Source organism: Camellia sinensis, chromosome 5, assembly GCF_055761805.1.
Source record: "Camellia sinensis isolate YWXY chromosome 5, ASM5576180v1, whole genome shotgun sequence".
NCBI lineage: Eukaryota > Viridiplantae > Streptophyta > Magnoliopsida > Ericales > Theaceae > Camellia > Camellia sinensis.
In genome coordinates this window covers 213,300,239-213,320,540 of record NC_138965.1, presented here as the reverse complement: position 1 = coordinate 213,320,540, position 20,302 = coordinate 213,300,239, and the positions used below count along the sequence as shown (strand labels likewise).

General features: G+C 31.7%; 2 protein-coding genes across 3 annotated transcripts; one reads left to right on the top strand and one right to left on the bottom strand.

Annotated features, from left to right (window-relative positions):
* Nucleotides 1-14,102: 14,102 nt before the first annotated feature.
* LOC145791182 (RING/U-box superfamily protein) lies at nucleotides 14,103-17,245 on the top strand. Of its 2 annotated transcripts, XM_082871437.1 has the most exons (6): nucleotides 14,103-14,236; nucleotides 14,286-14,416; nucleotides 15,148-15,310; nucleotides 15,790-15,856; nucleotides 15,963-16,182; nucleotides 16,687-17,245. In XM_082871437.1, exons 2-6 carry the CDS (start codon nucleotides 14,328-14,330, stop codon nucleotides 16,895-16,897), a joined length of 750 nt encoding a protein of 249 aa, XP_082727563.1. In that variant the 5' UTR covers nucleotides 14,103-14,236; nucleotides 14,286-14,327; the 3' UTR covers nucleotides 16,898-17,245. The 2 variants fall into 2 exon arrangements, with proteins under 2 accessions (XP_082727563.1, XP_082727562.1); XM_082871436.1 differs by having other exon boundaries at nucleotides 14,180-14,416.
* Nucleotides 17,246-18,206: 961 nt separating this feature from the next.
* On the bottom strand, nucleotides 18,207-20,069 carry LOC145792077 (GDSL esterase/lipase At3g48460-like). The gene is made up of 2 exons (XM_082872565.1): nucleotides 19,338-20,069; nucleotides 18,207-18,945 (listed from the first exon to the last, which is right to left on the bottom strand). Exons 1-2 carry the CDS (start codon nucleotides 20,067-20,069, stop codon nucleotides 18,442-18,444), a joined length of 1,236 nt encoding a protein of 411 aa, XP_082728691.1. The 3' UTR covers nucleotides 18,207-18,441.
* Between the last annotated feature and the right edge of the window lie 233 nt (nucleotides 20,070-20,302).

Here is a 20,302-nt window from a genome sequence, read left to right as displayed (position 1 = left end):
CCAGCATTTGGTAAAAAAAAAAAAAAAATCAGAGACTTACACTCAAACTAGTTTAACTTTCGACTCAAGTTGCTCTCATCATTCTAGATATACATAAAGATTGACTATGCATATAAATACAGACATACAATCCGGCGGAAATGGTCATGTTCTTTGGTGTGAAATTGAACAAAATGTGAAAGATTCTAGGGACTAGTCAGTAGTCAAGTCAAGATATGTGATAAGCAGCAGTCATATTAGGACAGGCCAGCTAAGGCTTCATTTGTGGTTGTGGCTTAAATATTAATTTTTTAGTTTTAATATATATATATATATATATATTATTTTACTTCCAAAAAGGTAAACTCATTTCTCATTTTAAAAACAAAAATGATTGAGAGCTCTCTAGGAACTGGTAAGACCCACCATGTGATGTGATGTTTATGCTTGATTATTTGTGTATCTTTTTTTTTTTTTCCACTTATGCCACATCACTAGAGTTTAAATTAGACTTCCAGTTTTAAAACTCTTAATCACTGCTACTTAAAAAAACCACTTTAACCGCTTGTAAAAAAACCATTAGAACGATAGTTTAAAAAAAACCTATTAATGTGTTAAACAAACTAGTTTATATATATATATATATATGGGTTTAATTTTAATCAATGATTTAGCATTTGAGCTAACTACCCATTTCTATAGGGCCACTGAGGTTTCTTTAAGTGCATGAATTAGTGAAGCAACAATGATTTAGCCCACTAAAAAACTACATCGTTAATAGCACTAAGAAAAATGCTTGAGACCTCTAAATTGTGAGCTCTAGAAGAGCTCTAACCTGTGGGTCCCACTGTATGATTTGATATTTTTGCCTTTGTTTTGTTTTTTTGTTTTTTTTTTTTAGGTTGCCATGTCACTAGTGCTCTTATTAGAGCTCTCTTAATCATAGGGTTGAGCAAAGAATCCGTGAAATCTGTAATTCAGTCCAGTCCAGTCCAGTCCAATCCGATAGGTTTGGATTGGTTTTTTGAATCCGTGGTTCGGTTCCGGATTGAAGAATTAAAAATCCGTAGTCCACGAATTGGTTCCGGATTGAACCTCACCGTTTCGAATTGGAACCGATCCGGACCGTATGCAAATAGTCTATATTTTTATTATACGTCCTCCCTCATAGTATCTTCTCTTATTCTATATAAAACCTAAATCAAACCTAAACCCGTATAATATCTTCTTTTATTACTTTTGTTTGTTAATTTTTAGTTTTAATTTATAATGGTCTAAATTTTTATGGTGAAACCAATTTTCTTACGGTTGTTTAAATTCTAAAACAGTATGTCGCTATTATAGAAAAACATGTTGCTATTGTGGAACTAATATAGCACTATGTTTATGTTTTTATGAAATTATAGTGTTATATATATATATATTTTTTTTTGTTATTTAATTATGTAAATCCGTGGTCCTAAACCGATCTAATCCGTGTTTAAATGGATTCGTTCGGATTAGTTCTATGATTTAAACGGATTGGATTGGTTTCAATTTTTTAGGAATCGTAAATAACGGATTACCCTAGCACTAATACATTGGAAATGATAAAAAAAAAAAAAAAGAGAGAAGGGTGGGCGGGCCCATTGCCACATTTAGTGAAGATGGGTGTAAAGTTGACCGAACACTCAATCATATAAGATAAACAAAAAAAAAAAATTTCCCATTTCTATTTGGGGTTTAATCAGATATTAGATAGACAAAAGCATACACAGTGGCATACATATGATGATGTTGATATGTATTTGTAGTATATCTATGTAGTAATTAGCAATTGAGAAGTGGGGTTTAAGAAGATAGAGCGACGAAGATCAGTACCTGAAATGGAGAGAAAAAAGGGCAAGAGATCATTTTCATTAAAGTTCAGGCCCCAAACATTAGCGAAAAATCATTCGGGAGCAGTGGGCACACACCTCAATCAAGTTGGGTACAAGCATCCATTGATGTTGATTGTTGAATCTGCTGCTGGGTATTCATTGTCAATTTCTCATCGATCATCATCGTCATTTAAATCAGATCAAAAAAAAAAAAAAAATCATCGTCATTTAAAAAAAAAATAAAATTTGTGTCTGGTTTTAATTTTTTCAATTTAATTTTTTAAAAATTGAGTTTTTTTTATGAATATTTTTAAAATTTTAAGTATTTTTTTATTTTTTAGATATATCTTATTTAGATGTATCTAGTAAAATATTTGTGAAAAAAATGTTTTAAAAAATTAAAAAATTTATAAAAATATGAAAAATATATTGAATTTTTTTATATATATTTTTGGTATTTGGTGAATTTTTTTTTAAAAAAAAAATCACAATATTATACTTTTTAGGTGTATTTATGTTAAGTGTGTTTAAAAATTAAAAAAATTACTTAAAATATTAAAAAAATTTAGTGAAAATAAAAATATACGAAAAAACAAAAAATAATTTTTTTTTCAAAAGTAAATTCTAAAAGTCAAAACCAAATAGAGTGTATGTTATATCTGTTTGAATGAGTCAGGACTACGCTTAAGGATGTAAGAAAAATTAAAAAAATTGACTAAATAACCGGATCAAACCGGTCATATTTGGTCTAGTTTTTAATACAAATTGGTCTGTTTGGTTTTGGAAATTAATTTTTTCGATTTTCGATTCAGTACCGATTTTGATATACTATACACCTATTTGCACTGAAACTGACCCAATATATTTATATATAATCTATATTAATTATATTTTATTTCTAATTCTAATTTAGTAAAAATTTCAAACCTTAGTATTTATTAATTCTTTTGTGTTGTATTTTTGTGAATGGTTGTATTAGATATGGTTAAAATTGTGTACAAATAGCTTATTTGGTATTTTTATATAAATTATTTATTATACTACAAATTTAAGAAATGACTAAACTTTGAAAATACTTAAATTGATTAAACCGTATTGAGCCGAACTTTTTGAATCGGTACAGTTTGATAAAAAATTTACTCAGTATTGATCACACTCTTAAATTTTTGTCAAACTTGTACTAAATTCAAAAATACATTGTCTAAATTGTAAATAAATTAGGACAAGGCTTAGGTTAAGCTCGGTCAACATGCAATCCTTGTGAGAATGAGGGACATGTTGGTAGTTTGTCACACTTTTAAAGGAAAAATAGTAATGACAGGGTTGATAATAAAAATTGAAAGTGTAATAATTAATATAATTGTGATAGAAAGAAAAACTATTTGATACTCCTAAAACGTCACGTATTTATACACTTTCACTAATTATTATATACCATACCCGTTTATATAGGGATGGCAATTTGAAATCGGCCCGACGGGGATCCCCGATCCCGACCCCGATTTAAGCGGTTTTTCCCCGAAAAATACCCCCGACGGGGAGGTGACGGTATTTGAAAATCAATCCCCGATCTGTCACGGGCCGGGGACGGTGATCAGTGTTTGATCCCCGGCCCGGCCCGATCCCCGGCCCCGCCCCCGAATTTCCCCGAAGTGAAATTACTTTTATACCCTTATATTTATATATTTATATATATAATAATAATAATAATAATAATAATAATAATAATAATAATAATAATAATAAAAATAAAAAACCAACTCTTGAACTCTCTCCCTCACTCTCATCACTCAACTCTCACTGTCGTTCATCTCTCTCTCCCTCACTCTCATCTCAACTCTCTCCCACTCTGTGTTCATCTCGCTGTCAACTCTCTCTCGCGGTCACCGACGGCGACGTCAGCACCACCGCTGGCCCCGACTCCCCCTCTCTCTCACCGACGGCGACATCACCACCACCGCCGCACAACGTCTGCCTCTCTGCCACCACCACCGAACCCACAGCCACCGCCAGCCACTCTCGATCTCTGTCACCACCACCGAACCCACCGACGGCGTCGCTCAGATCTGTCTGTGTGAGATCTGTCTGTGTGTGTGTGTGTGAGATTTGTCGCTCAGATTTGTCTGTGTGAGATCTGTCGCCGATCAAATTTTTTTTTTAGATCAATTTTTTTCTGTGTGTGAGTGATTTGATCTGATCTGTGTCTGTGTTAGATCAAATTTTTTTTTTTTTAAAGTTTAAATCTGTATTTGTTGTTGTTGATGATGATAAAACATAGTATTTTTTGTTTCAGATCTGTGTTTGAGGCATCTGAATTTTTTTTTTTTTTTTTTAGCCGGGGAATGCTCGGGGTCGGGGAAACCCGATCCCCGTTGGGGGCGGGGGTGGGGGCAGTGATAGGATCCCCGTCGGGGATCGGGGCCGGGACCGGGGAAAATTCGACCATCGGGGATCGGGGACGGGGAGTGCGATCCCCGGCCCCGCCCCGCCCCGTTGCCATTCCTACGTTTATATTACCCAATCTCTCAACACCCCATCCTAATTTCTTATTAAAACTTTGAAAACCTGCACAAGATGGGATAAGTCAATATAAATTGTCAATCCCGTTTGGAGTCTATTATTTTAGCCCTAAAAAAAAAAAAAAAAAAACACTAAACCAATATATTGGACTAAAATATTTCTTTATTTTTTATTTTTGGCTTTTTGAATGAGGATGTGTGATTACAAAAGCTAAGGGTTGCCAATCAATTTTTTAAAATTTTCATAAATTCGAAGTACCCAAAAAAAAAAATATTTTTTTGTTGCTTTTCTACTACTTTGAATTATTTGGTATTTGTTTTTAAGAGAATTGACTAGTAAATTCTGTTTTGTAAACTTGTAATTCATAGAGTCTTAAATTTTTTTTGATGGCTGAGTAGTCCTTTAAATTATTTGTTAACTGTTTTGCCTTTGTTAATACAATTGGGAGATATGTGGCGTGGTTATATATGAGAAAGGTGGTGGGGTGTTTGCATGTCATGTTGTTCGAAAAATGCACTAGTATTTTTTTAAAGTTTGGTTATTTTAAACACGGGTAGTGTGGGACGTGAATTCCTTACTAATTATTTTTTAGCGCGTGATGTGAAGACACACAGTAATTCAATCAAATTGGGCCCGCCACGTTGGAGTGTCACATGTCACGTTTAAAAAAAATATACTAAGGAGTTTTAAAAAATTTTAAAGTGTCACAACATACCCACTACATTGTCACATTTGAAAAAAGTGTACTAAGGAGTTTTTTTTTTTTTTTTTGAAGTGTCAAAACTAGGGATGAGCATGGTCCGGATTGGACCTGATTGGGGTAAAATCAGGACCAATCCGTTATCTACGGTTCCTAAAAAATTAGAACCAATTCAATCCGTTTAAATCATGGAACCAATTCGAACCAATCCATTTAAATACGGATTGGATCGGTTTAGGACCACGGATTCACATAATTAAATAACAAAAATATATATAACACTTTAATTTAATAAAAATATAAACATAGCGCTATATTAGTTCCACAATAGCAACATGTTTTTCTATAATAGCGACATACTGTCTTAGAATTTAAACAACCAGAAAAATCACCATAAGTATTTAGACCATTACAAATTAAAAACTAAAAACTAACAAACAAAAGTAATAAAAGAAGATATTATACAGTTTTAGGTTTGAGTTTAGATTTTATATAAAATAAGAGAAGATACTATGGGGGAGGATGTATAATAAAAATATAGACTATTTGTATACGGTCCGGATCGGTTCCAATCCGGAACCGTGGGGTTCAATCCGGAACCAATCCGTGGACTACGGATTTTTAATTCTTCAATCCGAAACCAAACCGCGGATTCAAAAAATCAATCCAAACCTATCGGATTGGACTGGACTGGATCGGATTACGGATTTCACGGATTCCTTGCTCAGCTCTAGTCAAAACATACCTACCACGTTGTCACATTTGGAAAAAGTATACTAAGGATGAGTAAAAATTTTGGAATATCACATCATACCTGTCACGCTCTCACATTTGAGAAAAATACGGTAAAGAGTTTTTAATTTTTTGGATAAATTACAAATGCATCCCTGAGATTTGATTAAAATATAAATCGTCCCTCTGGTTTTGAAAATTACATTCCACTTCATAAAGTTTCTAATTTCATAACAAATCGTCCATTTTATTAATAAATTATTAAGTCAATTAACAATTTTTAATGGTATTAAAGATATGTTTCAATTAATAATTTAGGTAATTTTATTATTGTATAGGAGAGCAATTATGAATTTCATTTTTTAATTAATTCTGTTAAATAAAAAATTCTAATAAGGGGGTATTTGTAATTTTTCAAACCACAGGGGACAATCTGTATTTTAAGTAAACCTCAGGGGGTGTATTTGTAATTTACCTTAATTTTTTTGGAGTGTCACATTAGTACCTGTCACGTTGGAGTATCATATCAAGAGCAAGGATCCTCTAGAGTGATTTTTTCTTAAAGTTTCCTAGAGTGCTACATTGTGCGGTTGAGATTTACTGGCAAGTCACATCAATTTTTCTGATGTGATTTACCAGTAAATCTGAATCACACAATATAACACTCTAGGAAACTTTAGGAAAATTTCACTCTAGAGGATCACTGGTGTCATATCAAACCTGTCACACATTCAAAAAAAAAACTTTCCTAATTAATTAGCGAGGGTATATCTGTCTAACCAATACTCATCTACGTTTGAAAAGGGACTTACCAAATGGTCCCTTAATAAGGACTTTTCAATCAACCATTTAAAACGTGAAATCAAATAATATCGAAGTTTCCAAAATAGGACTTTTCAATAATTTTTCCTTATTTTTGTCCAAATTGTTTTTAAAAAAATATGAAAAAAAAATAAAACTGTTCAATAAGCTAGACCCACCTAAATTTAGATATCAATATTATTAAACGGTCTCCAAATTTTAAATTTTAATTAATATAACATTATTGTTAGACTAAATCTTGTACACAAATTGAGGCATCCACTTTAATGACTATTATATTGTTTAATTTAGCATTCTAATTAGTCTCAAGATTCGATTAGATCATATCAAAAGAAATAGTCAAAAATCAACAATTTTTTATTTTTTATTTTCTTATTTAACTCACAGTTGATTCTGATTTGATCTGATTGGTTTGATTTGTATGTGTGGATTTATCCCTTGGTGTTTTATCGACAATGATAGGTAACTCAAATTTTTGTGGCTCAAATGGCTCAAATCTGTCAAAACGACGTCGTTTTGACAGATTTTGAGTATAAAACGACGTCGTTTTAACAGATTTGAGCCATTTGAGCCACAAAAATTTGAGCTACCAAACATTTTCCGTGTTTTATTTTGATTTTTTAATGTTAAAATATTCTTAGTTTGAGAAAAATGATCATGGTGCTTCTATAATTGGCATATATATATATTTTTTTGGCATAGTGAGTCAATTAATAAGCCAAAATTAAAACAAGATTAATTTTATTTTTAACCTTTAAACTTTTTTTATTTTTTTATTTTTTACTTTATCCATTAACTATCAATTTCATCTATTAATCCTCAAAAGTTCTTGAATTCAGTTAACATAGTCCAATTGAAAAATGCATAACAAACAGTGGATTCCATAGTGGTTGATGAGAAAGTCTGGCGGAGGAAAAAAGGGAGGAGTGGGGATAATGAATGATGGATGTTTGGTTGTAGTGTGTAGTTTGTTCAAAATTGTGAGTAAGAAAAATAATTGTTCAATTGAATAATTTAGATTGTTGGAATTATAAAATAATATTTTTACCTAACAAATTATATTTTAATGGTTATTGATTTAAACAAGCATTACATGAGTTAAAATTATAAAATAAAAACTAAATAGATGAAATGCTTTTCAATTTTTTCAATATGCTTGTGAACTTATAGTAATTCTAGTAGTCAAAATAAAAATAACTATGCTAAACGTCATTTAGCTTTTGCTTGTTAGAGCATCTCCCAGGGGTGAGGCAAAACAATATCATTAGGTATTTTTGTTAATGAATCTTATTTTCTTCTCCTTTAACCGACTCTGCATTATGATAGGTATTTTGTCCATTTTAATTTTCACTCGTCACATCTAGCCAACTTTCATTGATAGGCAATGTTGTTTCCTACTAAAAAGAGTTCTTCAGCCAAAACCAATTGATTTCCTTCATTCCCTCCTTTCCTCCCTTTATTTCTCATCCTTTCTGGGAAAAAAAAACCTCCCAAAAAACAGATCAATTTTTTTTAAAAAAAACAAAATTCATCAAAAAAATAATAATAAAAAAACTGAATTCACCACCAAACCCTTCAAATTTATTATTTTTTAAACAAAAAAACAAATTTCACCGAATTTTTGTTAAACATAATCAGACAACAACAACAATAATGTATGCACATATCGGGTACATCAGATATTACACAAGGTGGCCATATTGGGGGATTACCTCAATAGTTTAGAATGGTCGTCCTGAGATGTCTTGATCTTGATTAGGAATGTGCCAAAATGACTTTGCACCATTGGATTGTGCCAAAACGTCTCCAATGGGAGAAAATATTACCATTTGAAAATACGATGGTTTGAAAATATTTATACAAAATATATATATATATATATATTTTAAAAATAATCAGATTGCTTGTTTTTGGTTTCTCAAAAATACTTTTCAGAAAATTTTACTTTCTTATTTTTTGTGTTTTTTTTACTGAATTTTTAAAAATATTTTAAGCAATTTTTTTTAGTTTTTGGACACCTAATATAAATACACATAAAAGTATAATTTTTGTGAAAAAAATCTTTTAAAAATTCATTAAGTACCAAAAATATACAAAAAATGAAAATTTAGTATATTTTTCATATTTTTATGTATTTATTAATTTTTTTACAAATTTTTTTACTTTTTAAATACATCTAAGTGAGGTGCATCTAAAAAAGTAAAAAAATAAAAATAAAATTTTAAAAAGATTCACTAAAAATAAAAATAAAAAACACGAAAAACAAAAAATTCAGTTTTCAAAAAACTTAATTAAAAAAACTCAAACCAAACACACTGAATAATTTAATTATATATTTTTTAAAAATATATTTGTAAATGCCACTTTAATATATGCGGGATGTCATAAAAAGATTATTTATTCATTTATCTATATTTATAATATATTTTTAAAAAAAATTGGTTAGGTGTGTTTGATCGATCGACTAAAATAAAGATTATAGTTAAAATGTACTAGCTAAACTAATTAGGTAAAATAAAGATGGTACTTTTATGCATATTGTTACAATGCATTTTGCCTCTTAGCCTTGAAAATGCTCTCACAATACCAAAAAAAAATCGTTTTTTAGCTATACCCTTGTAATGTTCCTAGCTTAGGGGTTGTTTAGAATGTCATAAATAAGTGTATTTTTTGTCTTTTTAAATTTAAAAATTAAGAAAAAAAATATGGATGTTTCAGTTAACTTTTTGATTTTTTATGAAAAAATGTGTATTAAAAAATTGTATAAATTAGTGTGTAGGAAAAAATTAAAATTGAGAGTTGTGTAGTCGTAATTTTTGACTTTGGGTGAATTGTAATAACTTTTTAATTTTTTAAGTAACTTTTTGATTTTTTAATTTTTTGATAACTTGCCAAACTTATATTAAATTTTTGACCATTAAATTTATTTTTAAAATATTTAATGATCATGATTACTTTTAATGATATAATAAAGTTGACAAAGTCAGATCATGTGCAAAAACCAAAATTTGAGAAAGGCTCCTCAAGATGATTGGGCTAAGCTTAAGCTAAATAGAGAGGTCCCTGTTTTTTGTTTTTTTATAACTGGATAGAGAGGTCCCTGCTGGAAAAACCTAGAATCAGCTGGAGGTTTGTTTTTCAAATTAAATAAAAGCAACCACCTGTCAAAAAGTTTACAACTTTTTTCTCCAAGTTTTAAAATTTCCCTATATTTTCCATTTCTTTCTTTTATTATTTTAAAAAAAAATCAGTGATTTGAGATCACCGTGTCATATAATATAGGTTTTGGTATATAAAAATAAAAACAATATAAATACTTTAATATAAAACACTCGCAAGGCTAATTTTTATTTATAAAAATAATCTTATTATGTCATTCTTATAATATTTTTTGCATAAATTTTGTAATAAGAGTACAGTTTTTTTCAAATTTTTAGTTAAAAAATTGGCAAGTCTAAAAAAAAAATAAGGACCGGAGGTGTTGTTAAGTCTTGTTAGGGCCGGCCCTGAAAATTCAGGGTCTTAGGCGAGCTTATAAATTTGGGCCTCTTGTATATATGCCTAAAAAAAAAAAAAAAAATTGCTAGTAGCTACTCAGGTTTGCTTGAGTAAATTTAGGCCTTTTGTTTGTTTTTTCAATTAGACTAATTTTTTTATTTGTTTTTAATATAGGCTTGCAACATATTTTTATTTAGGCCTTTTATAGTGGGCTGTTTTATTTTGGAGGGCTTCTATTTTAGTGGGTTGTTTTGTTTTTGAAGACTTCTAACAATAATTGGACTTTATTTAAAATTTGATAGTATAATGGATCTTCAAAATTTAGAGCCCTATTTTGGGCTAAATTTTGAGGGCCCTAGGCACAGGCCTAACCCGCCTTAGCCCAGGGCTGGCCCTAAGTCTTGTAAGGCCATCAATGATCTCATTCTCATAATGCGAATTATTCATTTTGTTTTACTATGCATGTAAATCATCCATAAATAAAACATAATTTATCCAATAATTATAGTCACATATTTTGTTGTTTGTTAAAAAAAAAGGGGGGATGACAATGGTAAATTTAAAATAACTGTTTCATTTTTCTATAAATAAATTTAATAAAATAATGGGTTTTAATTGTCGGATCAATTTAATTTTTTCATAAATGATCTATATATATAGTCAAATAAATTAAATGGTTCAAATCGTCAAGGTGAGACTCATAATAGACTCCACAAGGTAGGGGCGAGTATGGTCCGAATTGGTTCGGTTTAAGATAAAATCAGGGCCAATCCGTTTTCTATAGTTCCATAAAAATTGAAACCAAACCAATTCATTTAAGGGAAACTTATATGTAGGTCATAATAGGTGAATTTATTGTCTAATAGGTTATGTTGAGAATCAATGACGTTTTTCATCAAACACTATTAAAAAATGTCAATAATTGTTAATTTTCAGCGATAGTTTGAAAATTTTGTTACAAAAAATGCCACTAATTATAAATTTTAGAAATATTTTAAAAAAATCATCACAAAAGAACATCATTAGTTTTCAACTTTCAATGACAATTTAAAAAATTTGTTACAGAAAAACGTCACTAATTATAAGTTTTAGTGACAATTTATAAAAATCATGACAAAAAAAAATCACTGATTGTTAATTTTTAGTGATATATGCAAAAAAAAATTATTTTTAACAACGATTTTACTAAGACTTATTATCAATAGGACTTGATGGGAATTAAGTTAAATTATTATGACCTATTAGTAGTTTATCCATCATTTTAAATTATGGAATCAATCCAAACCAATCCATTTAAACATGGTTTGGCTCAGTTTAGAATAACGGTTTCACATAATTTGTTCATAAAGAAAAATCATATAACATTTTCATTTCAATATTAATCTGTTCATAATTTTTAAAAATATAAACATGCATATTGTTCCACTATTAATTTAAATAAACATATTATATAATGAAAAAGATTAATGATTGATGCCTCAAATTTTTTGGCTCAAATTTGACTCGAATTTTTTTTTTTTTTTTTTTTTTTTGGCTGGGTTGATGCTTTGCTTGTTATTATTATTATTATTTTTATTTATTTTTTTCTGCAATGTATTAGCCCAGAAAAAAAAAAAAATGCATTCAAGAGGCAATTTTGAGTCTCATTTTCGAGGCCTCAATCACAGCCGAATAAAAAAGCATATTACTCAACATGTAGTAAATATAAAACTCCCATCAAACAAATATTTTGTCAGTAACAACAACAATTATAAAATAGTCGGATTATATATATTTAAGTCACATATGATTTGGATCAGTTCTAATTCAGAGCCGAAACTCCAATCCGGAATTAATCTGTGGAGAACGAATTCTTAATTTTCAATCCAAAGCCAAATTATGAATTCAAAAAAAAAATTTATTCCTTAGTCGGACCTACCACAAGGCCTAACAGTACCTTTGGTCTACTTTGCGAAATGCAGAGAAACCGATCTAAAAAATAAATGCCATTAATATATTTTCACGTGTAGGATTATTTATATATTAGTTGTTTGAAATATTTTAAATAAGTATATATTTTTTTATTTTTTTAGACTAAAAGGTTAGAAAAAAAAATATAAATGTTTGGGTTAATTTTTTGACTTTTTATAAAAAAATTTGTATTAAAAAATTATATAAATAAATATATAGGGAAAGTTATAGATGGAATAACCTGTACGGTAGTACACGCATGGGCCAGCGCAGCACGGTAGAGGGTATAGTGTAGGAGATTGATTCTCTCCTTTTTGAGCATAAATTGAACTGTGCTATTCGGCCCATGAGGGCCCACCACGGGTCCCGTTTTACTAATCGGAACCGTTCAATGTGTAGAACTCGTCGAGTATTATATGTCTGTAAAAAATCACGTTGATCGGATATCGATAGCTATATGAATGAATTACTTTTTTTTTCAATAGTTAACTATCACACTATCTGTTTTTGTTTATACAAAACGGATTTGATCATATAGTTAGTGATATCCGATCAATGTGATTTTTTACAAGCATATATTACTCGACGAGTTCTATATATTGAACGATTCGAATTATTAAAACGGAACTTTTAGTGAACCTCTAAGGCCCAATATTACCATCAAACTTTGTAACTTTATCTATGAAATTTTTTTTTTTTTTGCCCCCGGCCAGTCTCAATTACAAGAACGACTGTCGCGTTATTCAGTCGACTTGTATTATAAAAACATATATAAAATATTTTTTTAATATTTTTTATTTATAAATAGTAATATTTTTTTTTTATTTTTTACGTAATTTTTTAACTTTTTAAATTATATTAAAGTTGGCAGACCAGCCTTTATATTGTAGAATTTATATGATCATAATAAATGCAATATTATGGGGGGCAGTTGGTTAATCGTCAACCATGGCAATGATGGTTGTAATAAATATATAAATCTACTAAACCTTCCTTCAATCAACACGTCTGTATTAGGAGAATATTTTGACTTCCACTCGATGGATAAACTACTTTAGCTTCATTGTAGCATCTCAATTTAATTATTATTTTATGCCCAAATTTCATGGGATTATTTTATTTTTATTTTTATTTTTATTTTTATTTTTATCAGAGGAAGTAGAGAATCGTACTTGAAACCTAAATATAATCATACTATGAAGAAACAAATAAAAATATATGTATCCACCCACTCACTATTTTATCCAAAATGTTCAATTACTCGATCAATTATATAACTCCAAAGTCTCTGACTTCTTTGTTTTTTGCATGAGTAACCCAATGAAAACTTTTTTTGATTTTGTACCATTAAATCATTAGAAAAGCTATACATGTTGGTATTAGTCCAATTCACAATGGAGAAGTGTTTTATACTGAAGATTTTTATACAATGATAAGTTTGGCATATGACAGACTCAATATGTCAGATTCAATTTTTATTTTACATTTGAATAAATGAATTTCTTCAAAATGTATTTTCTAGTGAACTAAATATAAAAATAAATATTCTGATAAAATAATCATTTCAGTTCACCTACATTTACTTAAAAAAATGATAGAAAATGCATTGCAAATAAAATCTATCAAACAAAACACACAAATGAACATTATAATAGAATAAACATTTTGTTCTACTTATATTTATTAAAAAAATATATTATAAATGAAATTATCATTTACTCTTATAAGCAAAGTGAATAAAATATTATCTAAAAGAATTAAAGAAATTAAAAAATTCACTTGAAAAAAAAACCCCAAGAATTGAAAAGCATTTATATAATTTTTTTTTTTTTTTTTGAACCCAACCGGTGAAGACAAAAAAGCCAGGGCTTTCAATTATTTCTCTCTCTCTCTGTCTCTTCTGTGACAAAGCAAAAAAAAAAAAAAAACAATAAAATACCCACCCACCCCACCCATCGACCAAAGCGGTCCATCCAAACACTCAAAAGCCGCCCCATTCCCATTCAGAAAGAGATAGAAACAAACCCAAAAAGCAGTTCTTTTTCTTTATATTCTTCTCTCTGCTCTGTTCTGTTGTGTTCTGTTCTGTTTTTGGTGGAGATTAGGTCCCGCAGCTCATCTATATTTGTGGTTGTGGAGCAGGAATTTCTTTCTATTGTCTTTTCGTTTTCTTTATCTCATCATCAAAACCCTAGATAGATACATATATATATATATATATATATATAAAGATAGAGAGAGAGAGAGAGAGTTTTAGTGAGAGAAAGATGGAGATGATGTACTACCAGTTGTCTAGGTTCTCTTACCAGGACTCTCTGAAAATTCTGGAAGCTGATATTCAGCATGCAAACGCTCTGTGAGCTCTCTTTCCACTTTGCTTTCTTGTTTTTGCATCTGGGTTTCTTGTGTTTTGCTTTATCTTCTCTGTAATTTTGATTCTCTGTATATGTATTGTCAATTTTATTCATTAATAATCATCATCGCTTCGATTAAGATACTCTGCGAGTCGAGGAAATTTTTGTATGGTGGTTTTGGAATTTGGGTACTTTTTGTATAGGGTGTACAGTTGAGGAATTTGTGAAACCAATTACTATCAATTTGGGGATTTTATCATTTATGTCTACTGACAGTTAATCTCACATCCCTTGTTGAAATCAAAATTGCAATTTATCTCTCTTGGGCAGAAAGTTTTGTTTTTTACTACTGTTTTTGTTTCAGGATTTTGTTGATTGTTAGGAATTTTAGGTAGCAAGTAAGGAAGCAAGCTTTACATTATAAAGCTAAAAGCTGTAGTACATAAAACACCCAGTTTAGAATTACATAGTTTTGTCGTCCTCTTTTTTTGTTTTTTTTTTTGTAAAAGTTTTAGTTTAAAGACATATTGAGTGTGTGGTGATTGCTGTTGAAACATGGACCTAGGAGGGAGGTCCATTGCACTGTAACAAACCTTGAAAATAAGGTTTCAATGTTTATGAGTTAAATTTTATGTAGTCTTAGTTTGTTTTAGTTAGTAAATTCAAATGCAGAGGAAGGCGCAAATGTTACGGTTGGCTTAATTTATTTTTCTTTTGTTGTATGGGTATGCAGGGCTGCTGCAATTCCAAGAGCCAAAGGCGGTGCACGCCTTCAGATGAAATTGGTTTACAATCACTTAGCACCCCTCTTCCTGTTTTTGCTCCAATGGATGGATTGTTCGTGCACATGTCTGCTCCCTAGATATCTTAATCTTTTCAATGTAGTCGTGTATAAGGTTGGTTCCATATATCCCCTCTACTGATTTTTGTTTCTTTTCTTGAAATTGAGTCTCTTGGTGCTTGTTGGAGATAATGAGGGAAGGGTTAAAAAATGCTTAAAGATGGACTCGTTTGTTAGTAACTTCTTAATGATTTTTATCAAATTTTCTTTTATGCTTATTACAAATCCAACTTGAGGGTTAGAAAAATTAGGAAAGATTATTGAATGATTTGGGAGTGTTTACTATTTATTTTGGGAAAAGTGCTTTTAAATGGAAACAACTCAAAATAATTGCACTTTTCACGGAGGTGCAAATGAATATGTGTGTGCAAGTGAAAGTTATGGCACGAGACACAACTCTCATTTGTTCCGACTTGCACTTCCGGGAAAGTGCAATTGCTTTGAGTTGTTCTCATGTAAATGCAATGTTCCCTTTTATTTTCACAGAATCATGGTGCCTAAAGATTTAATTCACTGCATTTGTTCTGTTTGCAGGTATACTCAGATGGGAGACGAAGAATTTCAAAGCATGCAAGGAAGGCAACTATTAGGGACTTCTATGGTTTGTAGATCATCTACTTGTGAACTTTTTTTAAGAGGGTTAAGGTGGAAGTTGGGTTGGTTTATGTACTTATACTTGTCTTTTGTTCCAAAATTTCAAATTGTAGCTGTTATATTGCCATCTCTTCAGCGGCTCCATGGTGACTTGGTGGAATCGGATAATGCTAATTATGAGAAACCTGGCAAGAATAAACTGTTAGCCGGTAATGGGTCTTCCAATGTTAATTTGGAGAGAGAAGATGAATGTGGGATTTGCTTGGAGCAGTGCACCAAAATGGTCTTGCCCAATTGCTGTCATGAAATGTGCATCAATTGCTACCGTGATTGGTAAGTATATTCACTAGAGTTCTTTCTTCCCTCACCATGAATACTTGATTCTAACAAACAATGACGCTTCTAAGAAGGTAGACATGGCACAACACTCATTGGACACTTCCAACACCTGTCGAACACACATCCAAACATATCCCACCATCTTAAAAAAATTCTAGACTCAGACACGCTTCAAACACTTGGAGAACACGTGTTTATAATTTAGACACGCATGAAACACATTACTAGTTTGAATAAAATAACTTCGAATCCAATGAAAAAAGAAAAACAACATAAATTTGTACATATTATTCTCCTTTAGGTTTTAAAATAAAAATTATTATCTTTGAATTAAATATTCCTATATAACATATAATAATTATTTATCATTATATATGCCATATAATAAATGTATAAACTATATATGTTGTGCGTATCCCTCACATTTCAGTGTATGTGTCCATGCTTCTATCTTGGGTTTTATACTTTATTCCCTTCCTAACCCTTTTTGACTTGCAGGAACACAAGATCAGAGTCCTGCCCCTTTTGCCGTGGTAGCATAAAGAGAGTCAAGTCAAGAGACTTATGGGTCCTTACTTGTAGCGATGATGTGGTCGACACTGAAACAGTTTCCAAAGAGGACTTGTTGCGTTTTTACCTCTATATAAGCAGCTTGCCAAAAGATTCCTCGGAAGCGTTCTTCTTAATGCATTATGATTACCTTCTTTAATCTGAAGTAAAAATGAGAAGATTGGTGTACAGATAGAAAAAGCCAACCTTCAAATGTAAATAGAGTCTGGTAAGAAAATTTCTCTGAGATTGTTACACGGAAATGAGTCAAATGAAATGACCATTCCTGTTTTGTACTTTGTAAGCAGTTAATAATTCTCAGTGTAGGATATCTTTGTGATCAATACCAAAGTTCTCATTTATGAGACTTCTAAGTTTTACGTCCATTGTTGAAAGTGCATGAAAGTGCATATTGATTTACTGAAAGAAGCATCTCGCTCTTAATTATTGTTATTATTATTATTTTTCAATTGTTGAAATAAAACTTTAAAGGCATAGTTGTGTTGGACTTGCACGGATTTGTCTACATTTGATGTTGCTGTCTCCAACAATTTCTCCAGTGTACTCTTCTCTTGTTTCATGTAAAATTTTGATCTTCATTGATAAACAAAAGGATGTGTTTGGTTTCAATTGTCTGTCGAATTTATTTGTATGGCTATCATAAAAATTTGATTGTAAAAACGTTAACGTAGTAAGAATATGGGATGCAGTGATCTATTTGTTTGTATTCTTTGATGTTTAATCTCATTTCATTGCTCACATTTCCATGAGGAAAGACTTCGAATTTTGATGAAGAGGCTGTGGAGCTTACAGATAAAGTTCACCGTCTCATTGCAAAAAAGCAGTTTTCGAATTCTGATGTTTTTCAGAAGCTCTTACTAGATTAGCCATTACATTGTGAGAACTTCATGTGCCTGTGCTCTTGGGCTGTGAAAGGGTCGTTGATGTTTTTTAAATTGTTACCTTTTGGTGCTAGAGGCTTGTGCTTAGTGCTTGTTGAAGTTTGTTGATGTTTTTAAGTTGTTACCTCTTGGTGCTAGAGGCTTGGTTCTTTAGTGATTGTTGCCCTCTCGGCTTTGTGTTTGAGCAAAATTTTATTTTATGAGATCAGGAGAGTCTTACCTTCCCCTGCACGGTGATATTACATCTTGTATGATTTTGGTGATTTTGTTTTATTTTTTTATTTTTGGTGATTTTGGAAATAAGAATAACGTAAGGTTTGGAAACATCTATTGTTTGCATATCATTTTCCGTTGAGTGAAAAAAAACTTTTGAAAATTAAAAAACCATCTTTGTCAAACAACTAGTTTTCTGTATCCATTTTTTTTGTATTCAACAATCGAAAATGAAAACAATACTTGACACGACACCCTTACAGTGATGGGCTAAGGCGGAGGGAGAAGATTTTAGCTGCCAAACAGGCATCCTAAGTTCATCATCTCAACTTCCTCAGTAGTCTGAATCAAAGATTATTCAAGAAGGCATAAACAATGCTGTGATTGACTTTATTACAGGACAGGTATGTATTACAATCAATACAATAGTCTAATTTGTGTGTTTTGTATATCACACTTTTAAAAGAAAAAGGGAAAAAGGATACAAAACTTTGTGTTTGAGCACTCTTTTATTATCTCGCTCTCTGAATGAAGCCACTCGGAGCGGTAAAACGAATTAAGCTAGCTACGGCTACGGACACAGGACAATCTACTTGCCAATTTTTTTCTTGATAAGCTGATCAAATGATGGTGTACAGAAGCCTTGGTGGAGGAAGAGATCAGTTATCTGCTTGTGCATGGCTTCCGTGAGGTGGATCCCATCCCAGTTCATGTATTTCCCGGGCTCTTTGCAGGTGGACGTTCCGTGCGACCCGCAAAGCGATTTCGGGTTGATGTTGAACTGTCCACCCCCGGTGCCACAACATGCCTTGAAGTACTCTTGAAAGTGGTATTTCGATGGATTCATCAGGATCGTCAGGAATGCCTTAAAGAAATCAGCATATATGATTGAATGACTCGGATACCTCCTCTGAAAATTTTCTATCTTTGCCTGTAAAATCTCGTTGTGGATCATTACCGCTGCGTTGATAATTGCAGAGCACCCGTGTTTGTCGCGATCGTGAGGTGGAGCCATGAGAAGGCATAGAGGGAGGCACCCCACTGGCGGTAGTCCTTGAACCACTATGTACTTTGCACCGCTGTCCAACAATGACTGTCATATGAAACATGAAATTTTCAGGTATCGTTTGCAAACATTTATAGTTTACTATTTGTTTGTTTTTATTTTTTTTGTAGAAAACATTAAACATGTTGGCATTCAATTCATTAGGTTTAAGTCGAGTCTAGCTTGAAAACTGGTACAAAACATATGTGATTAGAATTGCAATGACTGAGCTGTTCGCGAGCTCGACTAGTTAAGTAACTAAACAAGCTTGAGTTAGACTTTTAGGCTTGTTTTTGAGCTTGAATAAACTTGGCTTGCAACTTGATAATGAAATTTTGTGGCTATTACTTACATTTTTTAATAAATAAATAAATAGTAGCATAAAACTCATTTCGTTTGCGGTGCTGCACTCGGTTCAATTTTGTTTCTTTGAAGCATACCTGTACAAGTCCGCAGATATGGATAACAGACAAGTCTGTAAGCTTGTTAAGCGGTGTAGTTGAAGACCAACTGTTATTAGCATAGGTCTTTACGCCCATTGCACCAACCCAGAAGAGTGCACCCTCAATCTCAGCGGTGCCCGAGCTGGGATTTCCCCCCTTGATTTCTTGGGCAACCTTGTTGTACCCATTGATCTGAGTCTGCACATTTTCAGAAAACTCGCTCCACATTCCTGCGTGATCTTTATTCTTACCATCGCTTGAAGGAGGCATTGATCCGCTTATTGCAAAGTTCACTCCATGCTTGAAATTCCCTGAAGTGGTACCTTTGTATGCTGGCAAGGGAGGAAGGGATAGAGAGTCGCATAGGAAATCAACGAGTTGGCGACCATCACATTCTCGTGTGGTAGTAGAGGCGTGCCTTGAGCTCGTTCCATGAGCATTGCCAGTGCCTGTGTATGAGTCACCAAAAGCAAAGACTGCGGAGAAAGAGCCTTTGAAACTTCCTGGCACAGAGGAAGAGGAAGAGAAGGAAGAAGAAGAGTGAGTAGGTTGAGTGGAAGAGGAAGAAGAATGAGTAGGTTGAGAGGAAGAGGAAGAAGAAGGAGAGTGAGTAGGTTGAGGAGGGTTCTTCTTGGGAGTTTCATGGCTCTTGTTGTGGGCATACACGGGTGAGAAGAATAGGAAGAGGGAGAAGAGCGAAATGCGGAGGAAAAGATAGGTCGGATTCATCTTCTTCTTCTTCTTCTTCTTCTTTTTCTTTTTCTTTTTTTTTTTTTTTTTTTTGTTCTTTTTACTTTTTTCTGTTTTTTGGTGTTCTTGAGATGACAATCTTTTTTTATTTTTTATTTTTTGTATTATTGGTTTGGAGTTTTGGGGTTATTTATACATCTCTATTTCCTCATGGGTCATTGCTATTAAAAGTAATCCTATTCAACCTCCTTAATCTTGGGAGAGAATGCCTC